This window comes from Bos indicus, chromosome 3, assembly GCF_029378745.1.
Source record: "Bos indicus isolate NIAB-ARS_2022 breed Sahiwal x Tharparkar chromosome 3, NIAB-ARS_B.indTharparkar_mat_pri_1.0, whole genome shotgun sequence".
NCBI classification, from domain to species: Eukaryota; Metazoa; Chordata; class Mammalia; order Artiodactyla; family Bovidae; genus Bos; species Bos indicus.
The window spans coordinates 7592097-7614259 of NC_091762.1; the positions used below are offsets into that span (position 1 = coordinate 7592097).

General features: G+C 45.7%; 1 protein-coding gene across 2 annotated transcripts in view; it reads right to left on the reverse strand.

The window, feature by feature from the left end:
- Positions 1-16431: 16431 nt before the first annotated feature.
- Positions 16432-22163, reverse strand: part of ATF6 (activating transcription factor 6) — a 247054-nt gene continuing 241322 nt past the window's right edge. For both annotated transcript variants that reach the window (XM_070782819.1, XM_019958118.2), the window contains exon 16: positions 16432-21552. In XM_070782819.1, coding sequence (XP_070638920.1) covers positions 21344-21552 — 209 coding nt within the window. In that variant the 3' untranslated portion in view covers positions 16432-21343. The remainder of the gene's footprint in view (positions 21553-22163) is intronic.

Below are 22163 nucleotides of genomic sequence, written 5' to 3' on the forward strand. Positions count from 1 at the left end.
TAAAAGATGCTTACTCCTTGGAAGGAAAGTTATGACCAACCTAGATAGCATATTCAAAAGCAGAGACATTACTTTGCCAACAAAGGTTCATCTAGTCAAGGCTATGGTTTTTCCTGTGGTCATGTATGGATGTGAGAGTTGGACTGTGAAGCAGGCTGAGCACCGAAGAATTGATGCTTTTGAACTGTGGTGTTGGAGAAGACTCTTGAGAGTCCCTTGGACTGCAAGGAGATCCAACCAGTCCATTCTGAAGATCGGCCCTGGGATTTCTTTGGAAGGAATGATGCTAAAGCTGAAACTCCAGTACTTTGGCCACCTCATGCGAAGAGTTGACTCATTGGAAAAGACTCTGATGCTGGGAGGGATTGGGGGCAGGAGGAGAAGGGGACGACAGAGGATGAGATGGCTGGATGGTGTCACTGACTCGATGGACGTGAGTCTGAGTGAACTCCGGGAGTTGGTGATGGACAGGGAGGCCTGGCGTGCTGCGATTCATGGGGTCGCAAAGAGTCGGACACGACTGAGCGACTGATCTGATCTGATCTGATGGACCTAACATTCCAGGTTCCTATGCAGTATTGCTCTTTCCAACATCCTCACTTTAAGTCTCTCTCTCTATATCTTTCACCCTAAAGTGAGTCCCTTGTAGGCAGCTATTGAAGGGTCTTGTTTTTTATCCAATCAACCACCCTTTACCTTTTTATTAGAGCATTTAGTCCATGACATTTAATTATTGATATATACTTATTACCATTTTATTCCTTGTTTTTCAGATGTTTTTGTTGTTCTTTGTTCATTTTTTTCCCATTGTGGTCTAATGGTTTTGTTTTGTAGTACATTTAAGTTCCTTTCTTTTGGTTTTTGTGAATCTATTGTATGTTTTTGATTTGTGGTTACCCTGGAGTTCAAGTATATTGACCCATAACTATATCTACTTGATTTAAATTGATAATCATACACAAGTTCAAACACATTCTAAAACATCTATGTTTTTATACTCCCCTTCCCCACATTTTGTGATTTATATGCCCTATTTTACATCTTCATTCCTATAGTTATAATTACTTTTATAATTTTTTAAAATGTACACACAGGCTTAAATGATCCTCCATCTGTTTATATATTTGCCTTTCCTATCATGATTTTCCCTTTCCCAAAGATTCTTGCTTTTTTTCTATTTAGTGAAGACCCTTTAATATTTCTCTTAGGGAAGGTTTAGTATTGCTGAATTCTTTTAGTTTTTGCTTATGTGAGAAATTCTTTACCTCTCCCAACTATTCTGAGTGATAATCTTTCTGGGCTGAGTATCCTATGTTGCAGGTTTTTCCCTTTCAAGATTTTGTATATATCATGCTACTTCCTTCTGGCCTGCAAAATTTCTGCAGAGAAATCAGCTGATAACTTATGGGGACTCCCTTGTAAATGGCACTTTGTTTTCCTCTTGCTGCCTTTAAACGTCTTCCTTAATTTTGCCATGTTGGTCATGATATGTTTGGTGTAAGTCTGTTTGGGTTCATCTTGTTTGAGACCCTCTGTGTTTCCTATACCTGGATATCTGTTTCCTTCTTCAGGCTTGGGAAGGCTTCAGTCATAATTTCTTTCAATACATTTTCAATATCCTTCTTTCTCTCTTCTCCTTCTGGAACCCCTATAATGTGAATGGTGGCACATTTTATATTATCCCATGGATCTCTTATGAAGCTTTTGTGGTTTGTTTTTTTTTTTCACTTGTCTTTCTATCTGCTGTTCTGATTGGGTAATTTCCATCATTCTGCCTTTCAGATCGCTTGTGCATTTTCAGTGTCATCTAGTCTTCTATTCATTGCTTTTGGATTGCTTTTTCTCTCAGAAGTTGATTTGTCTCTTTTTGATTGGGTCTTCTTTATAGTTTATAGTTCCTTGTTAAAATAATCTGTGCTTGGATGATTCTCTTTCCTACTTCAGTTAGCATTTTTATTACCAACTTTTAAAATTCACTGTCTGGTAGATTGATTGTCTCTGTTTTGTTATTTTTCAGGGGTTTTCTCTTGCTCTTTGAGAGGAGTTCCTCTGGCTTTTCATTTTCCTTCAGTGTCTCTGTCTCTCTGTACTTATATGAAACAGTTATCTACTGTGGTCTCGAGAGAGTTTTATACGGGAGCGTCCCTGTGTAGGCTGTGTGCCCCGTGCTCTTGGTGGGAAGGCTGGATTTGATAGGGATGCAGGAACATCTTTCCCCAGAGTGTGCTGGCCACTGTTACCTGGGAGCAGCTGGAGCCTGCACAGGGTGTGAGGTGGGACTTTCTGCTCAGTGGGATCTGCTCTTAAGTTGCTGGAGTGGAAGCCCTGAGGGTCAGGCTCTGGCTGGCTCTGCTCCCTTTAAGTGTGTGTCTTTCCTCCTCTTGGTACCAGGAGCTTGGCTCCAAAGGAGGGGTGTGCTGAAGAAAGTGGGGCTCATGTGCTTACAGAAGTCTCTTTGCTCAGGCGTAGCCCAAGGTTGCATCTTTCCCCCTGTTGTGGTGGTACCAGATCTAGTGCAAATTTGTGGGATGGAGTGGGCAGGACCAGAGCATTCCCTTGGCTGGCACTGGGGATGGCTGCATTGTGGTTATGGGAACTGAAGTCACTGCACTGCCTTCAGAAGTCGTGGCTGCTTCTGTGGTCCTGTTGGAGTAAGTGCCAACAGTATCCACTGCCGCGCCACCTAGACAACACTCCATGGCCCTGGGTCACCTCTGAGTCCCTAGATTGAGTCTTTTCTTAAGTCCTGACCATGCTACACCCCATGCCAAGCTGTGGCATGGAGTGAATGGGTCCAGGGTATTTGCTCAGCTCGAACTGGGGAACATGGCAAGGTGGCTGCCAGTGGGTAGACTTCTCTCTGACCTGTCTGGGGATAAGCCAGCACCCATACAATCCTTACAAGTGATGTGTAGGCTTTTCTATCCTTTCTGTCTGTCCCAATGGTTCTCCAAGCACATCAGAGCACTTGTTTCCTATGCAAAGGACCCCAGGACTGGGATAGCCAGTCTGAGGTTCAACCGTCTTACTCCCCACGGTGAGCATCTGCCTCTGTGATCTTCCTTTCCCTCTTAGTCTCCTCCTAGGGACACAGGTCCTAACCTGATGCTTTTCTTCCCATCCTACCCAATCACACGGGAATCTTTCTTACAGCCTTGGCTGTACAGTTCTTCTGCCAATTTACAGTTTTCCATGAGAATTGTTCCTCATATAGATGCATTTTTGATGTGTTTGTGGGAGGTGGTAAGCCCCATGTCCTCTTGCTCTGCCATCCTGAAACCCCTAATATTTACTTTCTGAGAGCATTCTCATAGTCCATATAAACTTACTGGTATAATATCTTTCGGAGTCCTTGGTTATAAGCAATAGGAATAGATATTTGTTTGCTTCAGCTAAAAGGAATTTATTGGAAGGATATTAGGAAGTTAACATACTCAAGGGAAATCCAGAATGGCAGGGACAGAACAAGGCCAGCACTGGGGCTCAGGGGTGGCAGGACATTGTGAATGGTCCTTTAAAAATACCCTCACAGGCATGTATGTGTGTGCGTGCAAATGTGAGTGCTCAGTCATGTCCAACTCTTTGTGACCCCATGAACTGTAGCCTGCCAGGCTCCTCTGTCCATGGGATTTTCCAGGCAAGAATACTGGAGTGGGTTGCCATTTCCTCCTCTAACCCTCACGGGAGCCTCTGCTTTAACCATATACAGCCCCCATGTTTCTCTACTCAAGATGTGAATTTCCAGTAGAGGGTATGCTTAGTGAGCTTGGGTCCCAAGCCTACCTCCATGACAAGGTGGGATTCTATGATTGACAACTCACCTGAATCACACCACATCAGGAAGGGTCAGTTCCCAAGATAAAGTGCTGCTGAGTAAACAAAAACAAACAGAAACTAAAACCCTAAACAGATGCCTCTTAAAAAGTTTTTCAATAGCAACCTCTGCTAATATATTTGAAATGTGATTCAGCTTGCCAAAATTCAGTTTATATATGACTCTTTGTGTAACTAATCACGCTTCTCTTTCCACATTAGCTGCTGGGAAGTGTACAGCCCTATTGAATCTTAACCTGTAGAAAGCAAGTAGGATTTGTGGGTGACCATGTTGTCTTCGCCTCTCTCCTGGTTCTTTTTTATATTTTTGATGTTCGTTTTCCTTTCTCTCTAATTTGCCATCTTGGTTCATGCTGTGGGGTTATTTTTTTCTGGAATAAGGCAGAATATGAGTGAGCAGATTTGTTTGTGACTCTTCAGGAATGTGCTATGGTGTAAAGCATGGTTCATCTGTATTATGAATTTTCCCATTGGAAGGCTTTGTAATCTGAAAGCCAGCAAGCAGTTATAAAGATATCACGGCACAGTATCCCTGCAGTTCTCCGCTTTGAAAGCTTTCCCAGAGTGATTAGGTGCAAAGAACTTGTATCAAACTTTCACTGCACAGCACTCCTGTGTTTAGAAGAATGCAATTTGACCTGGTAAAACAGGCCAGTTTCATGTAAGAGAGAGAGAGAGAGAGAAAGCGAGAGAACAAAAGGAAGTCATCTGAAGCAGCTTGGGGCAGGGCCCCGCTCATGGGTTATTTTCCGTGTGACCTCAGCTGAGCTCTCTCTCTCTGGAGGAGATTGCCTGGCCTGGGAGCACCAAGGAAAATTTGGCAGTGCCTGGGGGAGTTCGAGTGCAGCCAAGAGCAGCAGGTGCCAGGAATGGGCCGGAAAACTCTGGTGAAATTCCCAGCCGCATAGCAGCTTCAGTTAGGGTTTGGAGAGTCAAAGCTGGGGTTGGAAAGATGGGAGGTCTGCCTGCTGCCCTCAAAAGAACCCCAGCTCCACCCTCCAGCCTCCGTGATAAGCTGACTTTTCCTGCCTGAGCCCAGAGGCAAGGAGAGGTGGGAGGGTAATGTTCTTTCGTCTCAGGATCTTTTGGTTATAGCAAGCAGAAATCTACTCAGGCTAGCTCAAATAAAAGTCACTTGTTTGTAAGGACGTAATGGATGCAAAGGGTAGTCCTTTAGACATTCAGGGAGGTATCATGATCTTCATGGCCTTCCCTGGTAAAGAATCCGCCTGCAATGTGGGAGACCTGGGTTCGATCCCTGAGTTGGGAAGATCCTCTGGAGGAGGGCATGGCAACCCACTCCAGTATTCTTGCCTGGAGAATCCCATGGATGAGGAGCCTGGTGGGGTACAGTCCATGGTGTCCCAAAGAGTCGGACACAACTGAGCAATTAAGAACAGATCATGATCTTCTCAGGGGCTGGGACAGAAGATTCAGGAACTGCCAATCCTCTCCATCCCTTGGAGGCCCTCAGAGAGCTCCCTTACTTCTGCTTCTCTGGGCTCAGTCATCCTGCATGTGGCCCAGCATGATGGCAGCATGGTCAACCAGCTGTCTGAGCTTGCATATCCAGCTTTGCCATCCCTGGGTCTCTTTCTTCAACCCCTGTGACTGGTCCAGTTTCTCTGTTTATCCTGAGCACGTGACTTGACTGTGTCTACCCCTTGTCTAGCTGGCATGGCTAGGAGGAGCAGGTCTCATGAGGGCCAATAAACGCGAGCTTCTTGAAAGGTGTTAATGCTGGCTTTCCCCTTAGCTGAAGGGCCACTGAAGACCTTCCAGACCTTCAGAGCTCTTGTTAGGAGTGATGTGGAATTCCTGCTCCCCAGGGCCACTGGACCCATGATCAGAGGACCCTGAGGTATCTCCTGGTTTCTGGAGGACAGCGATGTTTGGGACATCCAATGAAAGGCAGATTCATTTTGTGCAGGTTAACACCTAACTCTTCCCTCCTAGGGAACTCCCCCAAGTATGACTCTCTTGAGATAGAGCTGTCCAAGTTTGGGGAACCATTCAGGATTACTCACAACCAGTCCCAGCATCAAAGTAGTGCGTCAGAGACGTTGGAAGTTATTGACCCACCAGTTTTATTTTTCCCTGGGCAGAACAAGACTTCAATGCGTGAGGCCACACTGACCCCCGGGCACCTTCACTGCTTTTGCTCAGGCCATTCCTCTCCTTGGAATTCCCTGACAGGTGATCCTCCCCAGTCACTACCTGGTTGAATTCTCCCCTTCCCTTAAGGCCCTACCCCAGACCAACCTCCTAGAAGAAGCCCCCCGGCTTGCCTATCCTTTCCTCCCTGTCTCCCTCTGTACCTGTGTCTCGGCACACACGGCATCTGGTGCCTGAGTTGCTCACACTTCACGTGTTTCCCTCTCTAGGCTGACTATCTTTGGAGGACATCTCTGTGTCCCTGAGAGAGCGTGAGCAGAGCCCAGCTCCGAGCAGGTGGACTGGTATGCTGACATGCGTGCTGTCACCCAGAAGGACCTCTGAACCTCCCAGCAGCCCCTGGAACAGGCTCCCGCGGCCCCCAGGTCCAGCCTTCTCAGCCAGCAGTGGACCCTGCCCTCCCTAAAAACCGTCGCCCCATGCGGATTCCTCCGTCTCACAGTGGCCACTTCTGCTATGGAGGGGCCCCTGCCCTCCACGTGGCATCATCGGGATAGACGAGGACCCCCAATGGGCTGCTGCGTTCTTGCAGAACAGATTGTCCTCAGGAGACAGGCTCTAGACTCTGGGGTCCCAGGGTGCCCTCCACTTCACTCTTGTCCCCTAAACACTAAGGGCCAGTGGCTAGCTTCAGCTCCCAGGCATGCTGTATCTTCTGACTCTGAGGAAGCCAGTCTACTTTTTGTTGCTCTAGCGAGGCCAGGCCAGTGGTCAGGATGGATGGGAGGCCGAGCAGAGAGAGGGGGAGGCCTGCCAGGAAGCGAGAGCGGAGGCCGGGCCTGCTCTCCCACAGGAAACCACTGACTGGAAACTCTGAAGTGCTGGAGGCAGCTCCCAGCTGCACGACCCAGAGTGCTGTCATGCGGCGCCCGCAGCCCCTCCGAACAGCTTGTGAGACATGCGGAGGGCGGGAGGGGGCACAGAGCCCACGGTACCCATGGAGGAGGCACAGCGGCCGGTGGACCACAGCCAGCATCCGGAACACTTGATTTGACGTTGGTTTCCCCTAGACGGTCCCTTGAGCCTGAACCGCACACATGGCTACGCTCTCTGATGGGAGGGAGCGCTAACCCGGCAGGTGGTGCTGGGGGTCTCCGTCAGCGCAGGAGCTGAGAGGGGACCCGCCTGCGGCGTCACAGGGGCCGCGTCACGTGACGCAGCCGGTATCTTTACTTTGTGGGAGGCTCGTCACATACATGGGGGTTACAGTCACACCCAGTCACGAGAAGTCTCCTGATTTTGCACAAAATAGGTGTGAAATCTTTCATCCAGGAATAGAAGAGCCTGTGTAAGTCTTCTAGGTTTGGTCTGTGAGGCTTTTTTCTCTTGGTGACTCAATATTTGGATGGCTAGCCCCGGGGGAAGCCATTAGGGTGAGATCTAAGAATCAGGGGCTGGCGCGTGGCTTTGGGTGGGGAGCTGCTCCCCTCAAGGCCCACAGGAGCCAGAGGCCTGGGCTCCTTGGGGCTCGGCCCTCACTCCCTCACAGAAACTTGGAAGGGGAAGGATCTGGCTTCCCAGTGTCAGGCCCAGGGCGCCAGGAATGGAGGAGAAAGGGGAAGGCATGCGATGGTTGTCTCGTGTCTTCTCCCCTCCCCTGAGGGGCTGTTGGGGGCGGGGAGCTGCACCCTCAGCCTGCTCCCGGGAAGCACTCCATCTGCCTGGGTGGGTTTGGGTCAAAAGCTGGGTGTTTCTTCTCTTAGCAGTAGATTCCTTCTCTCTCTCCTGGCTTATCTTTTCTTTTGTTGCTTCGGCTCCTTCTGGGTCAGCAGTTGGCCTCTGTCCCCATTCCTCGTGGGGACTCAAACCGCCTTCTCCTCTGCACATCTTTTCACATCTTGTTCCTTCTTCCATTCTCCAGAGGTCTGGGAGTGAATCTCCCTCCTATATTCTCTCTGGCTTGGCTCCCCCCCCCCCCACCTTTTCCCCCTCTCCTCTTCCCTCTCCTTCCAAGAATATGCCATTTCACAGAAAGTTCCATTTTCACAGCCATGGTTATTTTCATGTGTTTCCCCAGTTCTAACATCGCAGAGGAATGTCTGACATCATATCCACCAGTGAATCCAACACTCACCAGCAACCCCCTGTCCCTACCTCTCTCCCCTCCTTTCTTCACCAGCTGTTTGCTAAGTCTGGAGTCTGTCTGATGATTGAAATACTTTTTTTTTTTCTTGTCCTTGAAAGCCGGTTCTACCTTCCATCTTTAAGCCTATGTTGCTCCCTAAACATTAGAATATGAGCTGGGCTTGGTCTCAGGAGAACTTGTTCATTGGCTCCCAAACTTGTGTGCACATTAGAATCACCTGGGGGAATTTAAACACTCCGGTGGCCAGGTCACACCCTATGCCAATTAAATCAGAACATCTGGGGCTGGGAGTGGGAACAGTAGTTTTTAAAGATCCCCAGGTGATTCCAACATGCAGCCAAGTTTGGGAACCATGACCTGGTGATGTACTGAAGGGGGTTACAGCCTGCAGCTAACTAAATCAACTTCATAGAGCTCAGATCTTCTTGTCTTGTCGAGACATGAGGGTACAGGTCCCAGGTCCCAAACTAGGCTGGGAGCATTCTCTCTGGGGTGTCTCCTAGCCTCGAGGTGAAGACATGCTCTGGGGAGGGTTGACAGAGGCCTGGGAGAGATTCCCTTTCTGCAGCAGAGGGTGCTGGTTCCAGGCGGGAGCTCTGAGGGGTTCAGTCCCCAGGAGAGCCTCAGGTCAGTTGGGAAGTAAGCAGCCAGTTCTGTCCCTCCTTCCTGAATGCAGCCCCAAGCCCTGGGGTTCCTGACACACTTCTGATTAAGGACACGGTTCTGATTCCCACTCTGCGAGCAGCCCTGATTCCTGCTGCTCAGCCATCCCGGGTAGCAGGAGGCCAGGTGAGGTGGCAAGGGGTGGGAGGCTGTGGATGCTCAAGGTGTAACTCTGTGGACTTTCACAAAGACAGTGACAGCAAGAAAATTCTTTCCTGGTGTTTCCCTAGAGCCCCTGCAATGACAGTCTCGGAAGGATCATCTCTGGCAGGCTCTGATATTCTCACTCCTCCACACTCTCTGACAAGCATCTACATGGGTGGTTCTCAAACTCTTACCAGAATCCTCTGAAAATGAAAAGTGACCCAGAGGGATGGTACGGGGAGGGAGGTGGGAGGGGGGTTCAGGATGGGGAACATGTGTACACCTGTGGCGGATGCATGTTGATGTATGGCAAAACCAATACAATATTGTAAAGTAAAAAAATAATAATAATAAAAAAAAGAAAGTGAAAGGCACTCAGTTGTGTCCAACTGTATAGTCCATGGAATTCTCCAGGCCAGAATACTGGAGTGGGTAGCCTATCCCTTCTCCAGGGATCTTCTCCAACCTAGGAATCGAACCAGGGTCTCCTGCATAGCAGGCAGATTCTTTACCAACTGAGCTATCATGGAAGCCCAGTGAGGGAAGTTACCAGGGAAGCTCAATGAGGGAGCTATAATGGAAGCCCAGTGAGGGAAGTTACCAGGGAAGCTCAATGAGGGAGCTATCAGGGAAGCCCAATGAAGGAAGGGCTTCTTAAAACGCAGATTGCTGGGCCTCAGAGTCTGATTCAGTGGGTCTGGGTGGGGACCAGAGCATTTCTAACAAGTGCTGTTGCTGCTACAGAATGAAGGTCACACTTGTAGAGCGCCTGGTCTACAGCCTCTCTCCAGAACACCTCCAGTGTGCCACAGACTGAAATCAGAGGAAAACAGCAGGAAACAATAAAAAGGGAAGGGGAGAGCTGATGCTGCCCCGCCTGATAGGAGAGGCAGGGCCCCCATCTTGCGTGTCCCTCCTGCTCATAGCTGACAGTGTGCCTGCATCGCAGAGCGCCATGAATATTTCTGTATGGTGACGTAGCTGGTACACGCAAACACAGGCGACAAATGCCAGTCTATCGTGTAAACTTCTGGAAAGACAATGTCTGTCTGTGGCTTTCCAAATGCTCAACAACTGAACTCAACAAAAAATACTGAGTTGGCCTAAAATGCCCAAAGTACCATATTCTAAGCACATCATGTCAAAAATCTACTGGGGATAAAACAGTGAATTAGATACTGACAGAGTTCTTGATCTTCTGGAGTTTACTGCCTTTCAGAGATGACAGTAAACAAGAAATGGCAGAGGTGAGAGCTTGGAAAGAAAGCTACCGTTCTAAGAGCAGGCTTCTCCCTCTTTGGACTGTTGATGCCCTGCTGACTTGAACCAGATTATAAATCTTGGGGAGATGGAATTGGCCCCAAATGGGCTACTTGTTGTGTTCACCTGAGCTGACCCATAGAGCCACTTAAAACCAGAGGTTAAATGTTTCAGCATCTTGCTGAAATCTTTCAGCTCATGCTGTTTAAATTAAATGAATTTTCAGTTCCCCTTCCAGCCAAGGGTTTGATGGAAACAGCCAGGCTGGTGGTGCTGTGCTGATGTGCTCAGTCGTGGCCGACTCTGCGACCCCATGAACTGTAGCCCGCCAGGTTCCTCTGTCCATGGAATTTTCTAGGCAAGACCACTGGAGTGGGTTGCCATTTCCTTCTCCCCCTTCTCCATGGTGGTGCAGAGGTTGCTGTAATTCTGTCTTGCTTGAGGCTGCCAGGCTAGAGGGGGCATTGTGTTGGTCTGATGTGAGCAAGTCACTGAGCAGAGAATTCCACCATATTCAGGAAACCAGAGACAATGCAGTGAAATGCACCATTGTTTGTCCTAGGACCAGCAGCCCAGTGAGTGGGTGAGCTCTGTGGCTGTGGCAAAGACACTGGTCAAAGAATCCTCCATCCCAAAGCTCTCCTGAGAGCAGCTTGTGTCTAACTAAACATTTTTTCAGGCTGACCGGAAATCATGACCTCGTCTGGAAATTATCTTTACTCTTCTGTGGGAACAGAGGGGTGGCCGCATAGACCCACAGAAGAGACATCATTCACGTCTTTGAGGCCAAGGATATTATCTGGTTTATCTATACAGCATTCCACACATTGGTGGTAGCTGCCTGAACTTAGTTCAACACAGCATCTGTAACAAAGGTTTAAATTCTGGGGCCATTAACTCTAGCTATGAGGACATTCAACTCAGGAGTCCAAGTTCCACCAAGTACTCAGGCAATGTGCATAACCCGAGAGGCTGTGGAAGTCTAGCAGGAGATCTTAGAAATGAGAGTCAGAAAAGGCTTTTGAGACTCAGTTTTTCTTTGCAACCAACCAACTGATATATGTAGAAACAGGGCTACGCCTGTAAACAACTGGAAATATTTTTGGTTAGCTTCACAAGGTCCCCCTACTCCTAATTAAGCAGTTTTTAGGAGTGACAGGGTTGCAATAGTTAAGCTAACAAGATGACCCATTTCTTAATATGGTGTGTTGCATTTATTTTAAAGATACATCCCTCTCTTCTGGACCAAAGCATTTCAGTTTTGGATCTGGACATTAGTGATCTCTTACAAAAGTATCTCTCACCATCTCATAGTCCAACATCCACACTAGAAGTTAATTCTGCAGTGAAAACTTTCTAAAGACAAAAGAACTTGTGATCAAGAGAGTAAGCAGTTGGATACACCCTGCAGATGGGGTTGAAGGGTCACACTTGAATGCTCTTCAACCTGAGCTGAGTGGGTGGACTGGCCAAGCCTGGGCCTTCAATTGTGGAAGCACCCAGCTTGTCTTCACCCCATTCACTGGGTAACTCACCCAAAAGAACACAAGGATTAAGGGCCAGGAGAGGCAGGGCAGCAGCCCACTGTGGGCTCCACATGCAAGCAGCATTGAGTACATACCTTCAGAAGGAAGTAGTTATTCACAGAAAATCCACTGGCATTGCTGGGCTCTGCCTCTCAGCTATTGTCCCTCTTTCCTGAACATGCCTCAGCAGCTGGGTTGCCTGTGATATGTGGCTTTGTTTCTGTCTCTACTTTGTCTCCTGTGACATCCTTTATGGCTTTAAAGGATGCGTGATAGTGTATTACAGTAAAATGAATGTGACCTTAAAAGCAAGGTAGACATAATTTGGCCTTGGAGTACAGAATGAAGCAGGGCAAAGGCTAATAGAGTTTTGCCAAGAGAATGCACTGGTCATAGCAAACACCCTCATCCAACAACACAAGAGAAGACTCTACACATGGACATCACCAGATGGTCAACACCGAAATCAGATTGCTTATATTTTTTGCAGCCAAAGATGGAGAAGCTCTATACAGTCAGCAAAAACAAGACCGGGAGCTGACTGTGGCTCAGATCATGAACTCCTTATTGCCAAATTCAGACTTAAATTGAAAAAGTAGGGAAAACCACTAGACCATTCAGGTTTGACCTAAATCAAATCCCTTCTGATTATACAGTGGAAGTGAGAAATAGATTTAAGGGACTAGATCTGATAGACAGAGTGCTTGGTGAACTATGGACGGAGGTTTGTGACATTGTACAGGAGACAGGGATCAAGAAGATTCCCAAGAAAAAGAAATGCAAAAAGGCAAAATGGTTGTCTGAGGAGGCCTTATAAATAGCTGAGAAAAGAAGAGAAGTGAAAAGCAAAGGAGAAAAGGAAAGATATACCTATTTGAATGCAGAGTTCCAAAGAATAGCAAGGAGAGATAAGAAAGCCTTCCTCAGTGATCAGTGCAAAGAAATAGAGGAAAACAATAGAATGGGAAAGACTAGAGATCTCTTCAAGGAAATTAGAGATACCGAGGGAACATTTCATGCAAAGATGGGCACAATGAAGTACAGAAATGGTATGACCTAACAGAAGCAGAAGATATTAAGAAGAGGTGGCAAGAATACACAGAAGAGCTGTACAAAAAAGATGTTCATGACCCAGATAATCACGATGGTGTAATTACTCACCTAGAGCCAGATATCCTAGAATGTGAAGTCAAGTGGGCCTTAGGAAGTATCATAATGAACAAAACTAGTGGAGGTGATGGAAATCTAGATGAGCTATTTCAAATCCTAAAAGACGATGCTGTTAAAGTGCTGCACTCAATATGCCAGCAAATGTGGAAAACTCAGCAGGGACCACAGGACTGGAAAAGGTCAGTTTTCATTCCAATCCCAAAGAAAGGCAATGCCAAAGAATGTTCAAATTATCACACAATTACACTCATCTCACATGCTAGTAATGCTCAAAATTCTCTAAGCCATGCTTCAACAGTACGTGAAACATGAACTTCCATGTTCAAGCTGGTTTTAGAAAAAGCAGAGGAACCAGAGATCAAATTGCCAACATCCGCTGGATCATGCAAAAGCAAGAGAGTTCCAGAAAAACATCTACTTCTGTTTTATTGACTATGCCAAAGGCTTTGACTGTGTGGATCACCACAAACTGTGGAAAATTCTTAAAGAGATGGGATTAGCAGACCACCTGACCTGCCTCTTGAGAAATCTGTATGCAGGTCAGGAAGCAACAGTTAGAATTGGACGTGGAAGAGCAGACTGGTTCCAAATAGGAAAAGGAGTACGTCAAGGCTGCATATTGTCACCCTGTTTATTTAACTTATATGCAGAGTACATCATGAGAAACGCTGGGCTGGAAGAAGCACAAGCTGGAATCAAGATTGCCGGGAGAAATATCAATAACCTCAGATATGCAGATGACACCACCCTTATGGCAGAAAGTGAAGAAGAACTAAAGAGTGTCTTGACGAAAGTGAAAGAGAGTGAAAAAGTTGGCTTAAAGCTCAACATTCAGAAAACTAAGATCATGGCATCTGGTCCCATCACTTTCATGGCAAATAGATGGGGAAACAGTGAGGACTTTATTTTGGGGGGCTCCAAAATCACTGCAGATTGTGACTGCAGCCATGAAATTAAAAGATGCTTACTCCTTGGAAGAAAAGTTATGACCAACATAGACAGGATATTAAAAAGCAGAGACATTACTTTGCCAAAAAAGTTCCGTCTAGTCAAGGCTATGGTTTTTCCAGTAGTCATGTATGGATATGAGAGTTGGACTATAAAGAAAGCTGAGCACCAAAGAATTGATGCTTTTGAACTGTGGTACTGGAGAAGACTCTTGAGAGTCCCTTGGACAGCAAGGAGATCCAACCAGTCCATCCTAAAGGAGATTAGTCCTGAATATTCATTGGAAGGATAGGTGCTGAAGCTGAAACTCCAATACTTTGGCCACCTGATGCGAAGAGCTGACTCTTTTGAAAAGATCCTGATGCTGGGAAAGATTGAAAGCAGGAGGAGAAGGGGACGACAGAGGATGAGGTGGTTAGATGGCATCACCAACTCAATGGGCGTGATTTTGAGTGAACTCTGGGAGTTGGTGATGGACAGGGAGGCCTGGCATGCTGAAGTCCCTGGAGTCTCAAAGAGTCGGACATGACTGAGCGACTGAACTCAATTGAGACAAGATTTCAAATCCTAGCTCTGGTATGTGCTAGTTGTGAGTTCTTAGGCAAGTTCCTTAACTTTTTTGCCCATTTTTTCATCTGTGTCGTGGATAAACTTCTTGATAAGGCTGCTGTAAAGTTTAGTGAACTAATGCTTACAAATGCTTAGCACAATCTCTACTACAAGTTAAGTCTTCTATACGTATCAACCATCATCATGAAGTCAGCTAAGGGAAGAACTGTCTTCAGGCAATTGTGGAGATCACACCAGATGCGATGGAGTGAATGTGATGGAGTGAATAATACACTATAGATTTCCTATGGTTAGCAAAACATTGGAAGTAGTTTAAATTTCTAACAAAAAAGGACTCGTTTGGTAAATTGCAGAGTACGTGCTAGAAGCGCCCTCTACTTCAGGCACCCTGTATTGTGTAATCCAAATGTCTGCTGTGGTTATCCTTTGAGACCCCAAAATTGGCTTGAACACTATCCCACACACAGTGGGAAGTCCAGGAGGGACAATCCCAGAATGATTTGGTGGTGGGGTCCTGTGAGGGCAAGGGTATGGGCGGTGATATTTCCCCATTCACTTCTGCTGCTTCGACACTTCCGTTTATGAATTATCTTGCTTTACTGTCTGCAAGCTTTTCTTCTGCACCAGTCAGACCACATTACATCCGATTTCCATTCTTTCACTCCCTCAAACAACACTGATTCAAAGGTGTGTGTGCGACAGGCTCACTGAATATTTGAGACAACGAAGAGGATTCAGATTTTAGCACATTGAGCAGTGTGAAGTCTTTTTGTCCTCCTGTGACCAGGGAATCTTCTCATGAGTCCCTGACAAGCTCCAGAATCCAGAGACCAAGTCCTGTAGCTTTTATTCTGCTGCTGCCCAGGCCCCTACCCTCCAGCGGGCGCTGACCTTCTCTGCAGAAGAGGGGATTTGAGGTCTTACTTTTCAAAGAAGCCTGATAAGGTATCTTAGGAAAGAAATGTAGTTTTGCCTCTGAGAGAACCCTGATGTGACTGTAATTTTATATATTTGTGTACCTGACCCCATAGGCTCCTTTAGGGCAGGTACCTATGCTTGATCTGTGCCTCAGGAGGGGGAGCAATAGAGCAAATAAGAATCCATGCTCTGAGTTAAACTGCTGCTGCTGCTGCTAAGTTGCTTCAGTCGTGTCCGACTCTGTGCGACCCCATAGATGGCAGCCCACCAGGCTCCCCCATCCCTAGGATTTTCCAGGCAAGAATACTGGAGTGGGTTGCCATTTCCTTCTCCAATGCATGAAAGTGAAAAGTGAAGGTGAAGTCGCTTAGTCATGTCCGACTCTTAGCGACCCCACGGACTGCAGCCCACCAGGCTCCTCCATCCATGGGATTTTCCAGGCAAGAGTACTGGAGTGGGTTGCCATTGCCTTCTCCAATGCGTGAAAGTGAAGTTGCTCAGTCGTGTCCGACTCTTAGCGACCCCATGGACTGCAGCCTACCAGGCTCCTGCATCCATGGGATTTTCCAGGCAAGAGTACTGCAGTGGGGTGCCATTGCCTTCTCCATCGACTGCTTGGGTCCAAATACTGAGTCTGTTGCTTACTAGTTAGGTACCCACTGTAGGAAATGAGTTGTAGGGAGGATTGAGATAAGATAAAAGGTAGTGAACATAGAGCAGTGTCTGAGGTATACCCTGGGTCCTCACTAAATGCCGACACTGACTGCTCCCAGATGGATTCTGTGCCGACAGTCTGCAGAGACCAGCTTCATGGACATGTCATTCCAAGCTGAAAAGAGGTCTTTGGTGTGATTGAGTAACTTGGTTTCCTAATGTAGAATGTCAAAGGATGAATTCTTAGACAATTGTTTTTCCCCTTAGTAAGACTGTAGTTTAAATATTTGGACACAATAAAGGAAACTTTTACTTAACCAGGTTGGGAAGAAGAGTGGAAAAGAGCTCAATTGTTTCATCTAAACAGTGACAAGCCACGAAACCATGTCAGGCTTCCCTTCTCATTATTAATCACTTAACACTACAGATTCATTTTGGGTCTTTTTTTTTTTTTTCTCTTTCTACATACAGAACAAAACCAAGCAAGTTTAAAAATTCTTTATTTGAAGTTTAGACAAAGAACAAGTATTGCATCATAAAGACTTGCTTAAAAGCATATCATAGTCTGCTGTCATTGTTTCTTTATGTGTTGAAAACAAAACAAAACAAAAAATTTAAGGGAGAAAATGGTACATCTTTCCTCCATATTTTAACCCATTCTTAACTGAGCACCGATACAACCTTACAAAGAAAGTCCTGGTGAAACGACATCTCTGATGCTCTCTCCTCGGGTTCTAATGGCTCCGTGGGAGCAGCACTACCGGTCTCAGACTAACCATACTGCCAGTGTGATGACAAGTGACAAGTATCTCTAAGGCCAGTAGTACAGAGCAGTTTCCACCTAAAGTTCTATTTCCCCACTCTCTCTCATGAAGATGACTGACCTAGAAATGAGGGCTGAGTGCGAGTTAAAAGGGTCCAATATACATCTGTCGCGAAAGTCAGCCCACTGAACTGTCTGCGATGGTCCTGCTGGGCAAGACGCCAAGCCTCCAGGTCTGCTTGTTGACTAATGGTCAGCAGCATCACTGGGGGCAAGCAGCACTGTTGCTGACCTTGGAAACGGTCAACTATGCTTTATTTACTCCTTGGTTCCCCATTTAATACAATTAAAAGCCTTTTAATGTGCTGAGTCTCTCAGGCTTCAAGGTAGCAAACCACTATGTTGAGTATGGTGCCCACTTTTGACAGTGACTAGCCATGACCTGACTCACACACAGGACAAGTTTCCTGATCCAGATGCCTTTGTCATCTTCTTTTCATAAGTTCTCACAGAAAACCTGACAGATATTAACACAGAGGTATTAGAATAAACTGCGAAAAGTCCTAGTCTTGTCCAAAATAAAATTTATTTTAAGTTTACTCATTAAAAATATAAGTTAACAGAACAGACTCTTTTTTCAGGTAAGAGAAAAGTGTTTTTTTTTTTTTAATGTGCACAGTTCCATCTGGACTCTGGCAACATTTTGGGTGGTAGTCCAATGTTCTATTTCCTAGAAAATTAAAAATTAATCTCAACCCCTAGGGGTGAGGGGAAATAGGAACTGCTCCCTCCCAAATATTATTAGGTGTAAGAATAAAAATTTCTTACATTTCATTTTATCTCTTTAAGCTTTATTCTGCTTTTCAGGTATAAGTTATAATTAGCATTCATATTAGCAGCGAAGATCCTAATTTCTGTAAATTAAAATGACTCAAGACTAACAGAAGTAGCATTTGGCAAAGAATGAGGGGTCTATAGAGGGTCAAAAATGTCTATCAATTCTGGCATTAAGCAATCTTATTTGAGAGGTTAATTTGTATGAAAACAGCCAATAGGATAGTACGCAAGGTCTCATTTGAAGTTGAGTCCTGTGACTCTGAAGCAGGAAGCTGAGTTGGCCCAGCAGTGTGCAGTGGAAAGAGGGCTTTCACGGTGGAAAATTTCCATGAGGTCAGACTGAAGGGGGCATGGACTCTAACTCTGGCTCTTCAGTAAAAGTGGTTACTTCTAATAGTTGAAAGTGGAAGCTGCTTTGAAACTTGGCAATGTGTTAGAAAGTCAAATATAATTACAAGTTTTTCTCTCTGATTGTCAAGTTTCACCACCTGAGGTTAGTAAAATGGTGAGAATCAGAAAATAGTACAAAAGCTGCAAAGAGCTTGAGAATTCTCCAGCTTTAATCACTCCAGATGCCGCAGCAGCAGGGTCTTATCAGAGTGTCACTGCTGTGACTACTGGGGGTTCATTCCCGGGAGGCAGATTCAAGCCAGGAAAGTTTAATCGGGACAGTGTCTCTTTAAAAATGCTAGAAAAATCAGTTTGAATCCCAAATTTCTTGTCTGTTTCTAAGTAGTGTTTATTCAGAACACTCAGGAATGACTCATGTAACATTGCTGCTTTCAAATACCTCTGCGTCTACTTCTTGCTAACAAGAGAAGGCAAAGAAATGCCAGCTTTGTTCTGAAGCCTGTAGTCTTTTTTTTTTCTTTTTTTAAATTAGAAGATGCTCTGAGCTTTCATAATCACAGGGAATTTCTTATTTGTGAAACGACAAACACTACCCAATAACATAAACTACAAGGATGGCAAGCAATGTTTCTTTCAAGATGACCCTTTCACAAACCCTAACTTTAGAAAGAGACATTTCACACTGTGGTCCTAATGGAGCTGTGTCCCTGTTCTGCTGAGTGAGTTAACCCCCCGGGGAAGCAGCCCCTGACATCTGACTCAGTAGGTAGCACAAGGGAACATCTACTTCCATGAAGCCTTAAAAAGTCGCAACCAGGTGGGAAAAACACCCAGAAGTCTTCACCATCACTTCCCACGAGAGTAGTACCAGTGCCCCAAAGGGCACAGCCATCTAGGAACAGGTGGACTTGACCTCTCCGTGACCTTATCTAATATCCTCACACATTTGCAAAATACCACTTAAAGACTTAATAAATTAAAAAATTAAATAAATATACACCCACACATCCGCCATAATTCCTGGTTGCCATCCCCAAAAGGCAATCTCACCACAACAATTAGGGGAAAAAAACAGCTTAATTTATTCATCAGGCACAGCAACTTTCCATTTCCTAAAGGACTTTGAGCTAGCGTACAGGCGTTAAAATAAAAATACCATTATGCCCAGGGATTAGCAGTAGCCTTGACAGTAGTTTAAAAAGTATATTTCTTTGCACTTGTCAGTTGCCTTTCACTCATTTCCTGAAACTGTACCCTGAGGAGAATCCTGTTCCCACCTCTCAAAAAGATCAACTGCAGAATAGGTCATGACAAGGAGCAGAAAGGTCGGTGAGTGCAAGCAGGCAAGGCTCCCAGGCTGCTTTTTATGGGCACTTCACAGGTACTCTCAATCCACACTTAACCCACCTGAAAGGCATTCAGGGGACGCAACATGTAAGCCTTCAGTCTGGCCACTTGGTAAAATGAGCGCAGGAAAAGCTGGGAATGAAGGGAAAAAGTAAAAGCGAGTGCTAAAGCCAAGAACTCCATGTGATGGTTCGCTCTTGTGTGATTCAGTGCAAAGGACAGGAAGGAAGCACCATCTATAATCACTCCATGCACACTTCATGTGTATCCACCGTAATGACTACCTCAGTTCCAGGGGAAGACTGGCAGCTTGGGAATGACCATGTTGCCACTGACTACTAGCCATGGCAGCAGCCTCTTGTTTGGAATAATTCACAGGACAGAATGGGAAGGATCAGGGCCAGGAGAAGACACTCCTGGAGAAGATGGCCTGCAGCCTAAAGGTCTTCTAGGCGCTGCCTTCTCTTTCTTGGTGCCCAGTAGAAGGAGGAGTGGTCCCCTGGGAAGTGGCTCTTGTCTGAAATTGCCCAGGACAGACAAATCACAGTGGAGTGCTGCCCTGATTTAAAACAGTTTGTGCATACAGAAAAGGAGGCTACTGACACTTCCCAAACTCCAGATTCCTGGGGAACAGAGCAACAGAGCCCCCTACTTCCCCTCACAAGAGTTAAACTGATTTCCTCCAAAAGCATCTAACTGACTTAGACAGAGAAGCATCACTGTCCAGACAGAAGTGCTGGTGCGTCTTCAGAAGTATTTAGGAACTATGCTAATTTCACAGGCAGAAAACTAACTGGCTACATATAAATCCTTGAGTTGATATATTTTCTCTGTTCTTTTCTTGCAGGGAGGAAGAGACTGATACAGTGTGGAATGGAAGGGAAGAAATCTGACCAAAGCAAGTCAATTAGGATAAGAAGCGGTGTTTGCAGAATGCATTCTACCGAGAAATTGAAAAGTTTCAGAGGAGGAGAGGGTCAAAGACCCATTTTTGAAGCTAAAGGTAGAAATCACAGAGAAGAAAGTAAAGTACAAGTGAACAAAGTACGATATTTTTCTGTTTCGTTTTTAATAATGGGAGGACAAAAGAATTAAATTCCTTCACTGCCTTTTCACTGGAGAACTGATAATTACTGCCATATTATGGGATGCACTCCACCAGTAGGAATCTAATTTGCCTGTGTGCATAGTCTTAAAGGAGTAAATACCTGTCAATTCTCAAGAGAAAAAACTCGTGTTTGTTTAAATCTAAAGTCACCTACATGCTCCTTACTTGAACTGGGTCATATTACTAGAAGGTGTGTAGTGTGTGGAGATTCAGTCAAGTGAAGGAAAATGGCTTTAATTAAACTGCAGTCTCATCAAACTTTCAGTGTTTTAAATACATGTGTTAATGGAGCTATCTCCTCTTTCAAAAAGACCCCCACCACCGTCTCTTCCATTTCATCCTCTCAAATTCACTACCCTCCCCCGGCAATACAGTTGTTCTCGTGGCGTTTCAGGTGTGAACCACAAATCCCAAGATAAACTTTGCCACTGGAGGATTTTCCCTTTTACCTAACACTCCAAAGGGTTTGCCTCTCTTGGGGATGCTTTTGGCCCTGCTGGTTCTGACATTTGCTTTCCAATAAGCATACATCCACAATTGGTTTGCATTAAGTTGATGAAAGATCTAATCAGTGGAAACATCTGTGTGCTGTTAAATCAAAGTACGGTACCTATAAGTGAAATGGCAGAGAGGGGAAGCAGGTCTTATTTGAAAGAATATGACTATTTAAACACAAAACAAATACAGAGGGAAAAGTAATTTAGAAAAGTACAGGGAAAAAAAAAAATCTACACCAGGCAGCGGTGAAGAATGCAGGGCTACCTGTGCCCCCAGAGAACTGCTGCTTGCCTTGTGTCAGCTTCAGTGCTCTTCAAGTGGATAGGCAGATGGTGAGAAATGGAGCAGCTTCGTTTTTTCCTCTTCTCTCTCTGGAATTCTATTATGAGGCAGTTCTCTGCTTGCCACCGAGGCAAAAAGAAACATTTCTCTCACCCACTCACCAGTCTGGCAGGGTCCCATTCTTAGTTCTCCAATGTAGCCCCAGGGTACTATTGTAATGACTCAGGGATGGTGCTGACAACATGGGGTGCCTCTGGGGCTGCTGGAGGGGAACCAAAGAAGGTGTTGGTTTGATTCCTCTGCTGATCCCGGAGGTAAGGAGGAACTGACGAGCTTTTGATGTGGAGGATTCTGGTGTCCATCACCTGACAGTCAATCTGCATCATCACTTCGTAATCTTGCCCGTTGATCACATTCTCTGCAGAGAGGAATACACACAAGGAATAAATATTCAACAGAAGGTGAAATTCCGCTATAAGCTTGAATCCCAGGAAGACATCATGAGCTCCAAGGTGTGAACTGTCAACACGCTTTCAAGGGTATAGAGAGAATTCATCAGTCACTAATCAGAGCTACAGTGCCGGGATGGGCTGTCCTCTCCTCAATTCTGGTTTCTAAACAACCTTCACTGGCTCAGGAGGCGCTGGAGGCACTGTCAGAATAAATACCGCAGGTTACCTATTCACAGACATTGTATGTCTTGTATGCTTTCCATGCAGTGTATCACCACGACTGCAGCAACTGGAACAGCAGGGGATTTCAGATGCAGAGGGTGGGGAGTGGGTGCAGCGGGAAGAATACTTAAGTCCTCTCCTTCCCTTTCAACAGCGGGAAGGAGTAATCTGTCAAATGGACCACCACATCATGTGAATCGTAAGGGGGCCTTGGCCAAGACTGCTTGGTTCCTGTGCATCAGTAATATTTCTAATTTAATTAAGATATTCCCAACTATGCATTTAAGGGTTAGAAATTAGGAACATAAAAATACAGTGAAGGCTATAATAATTTATTCCCTGATTTGTAATTCCG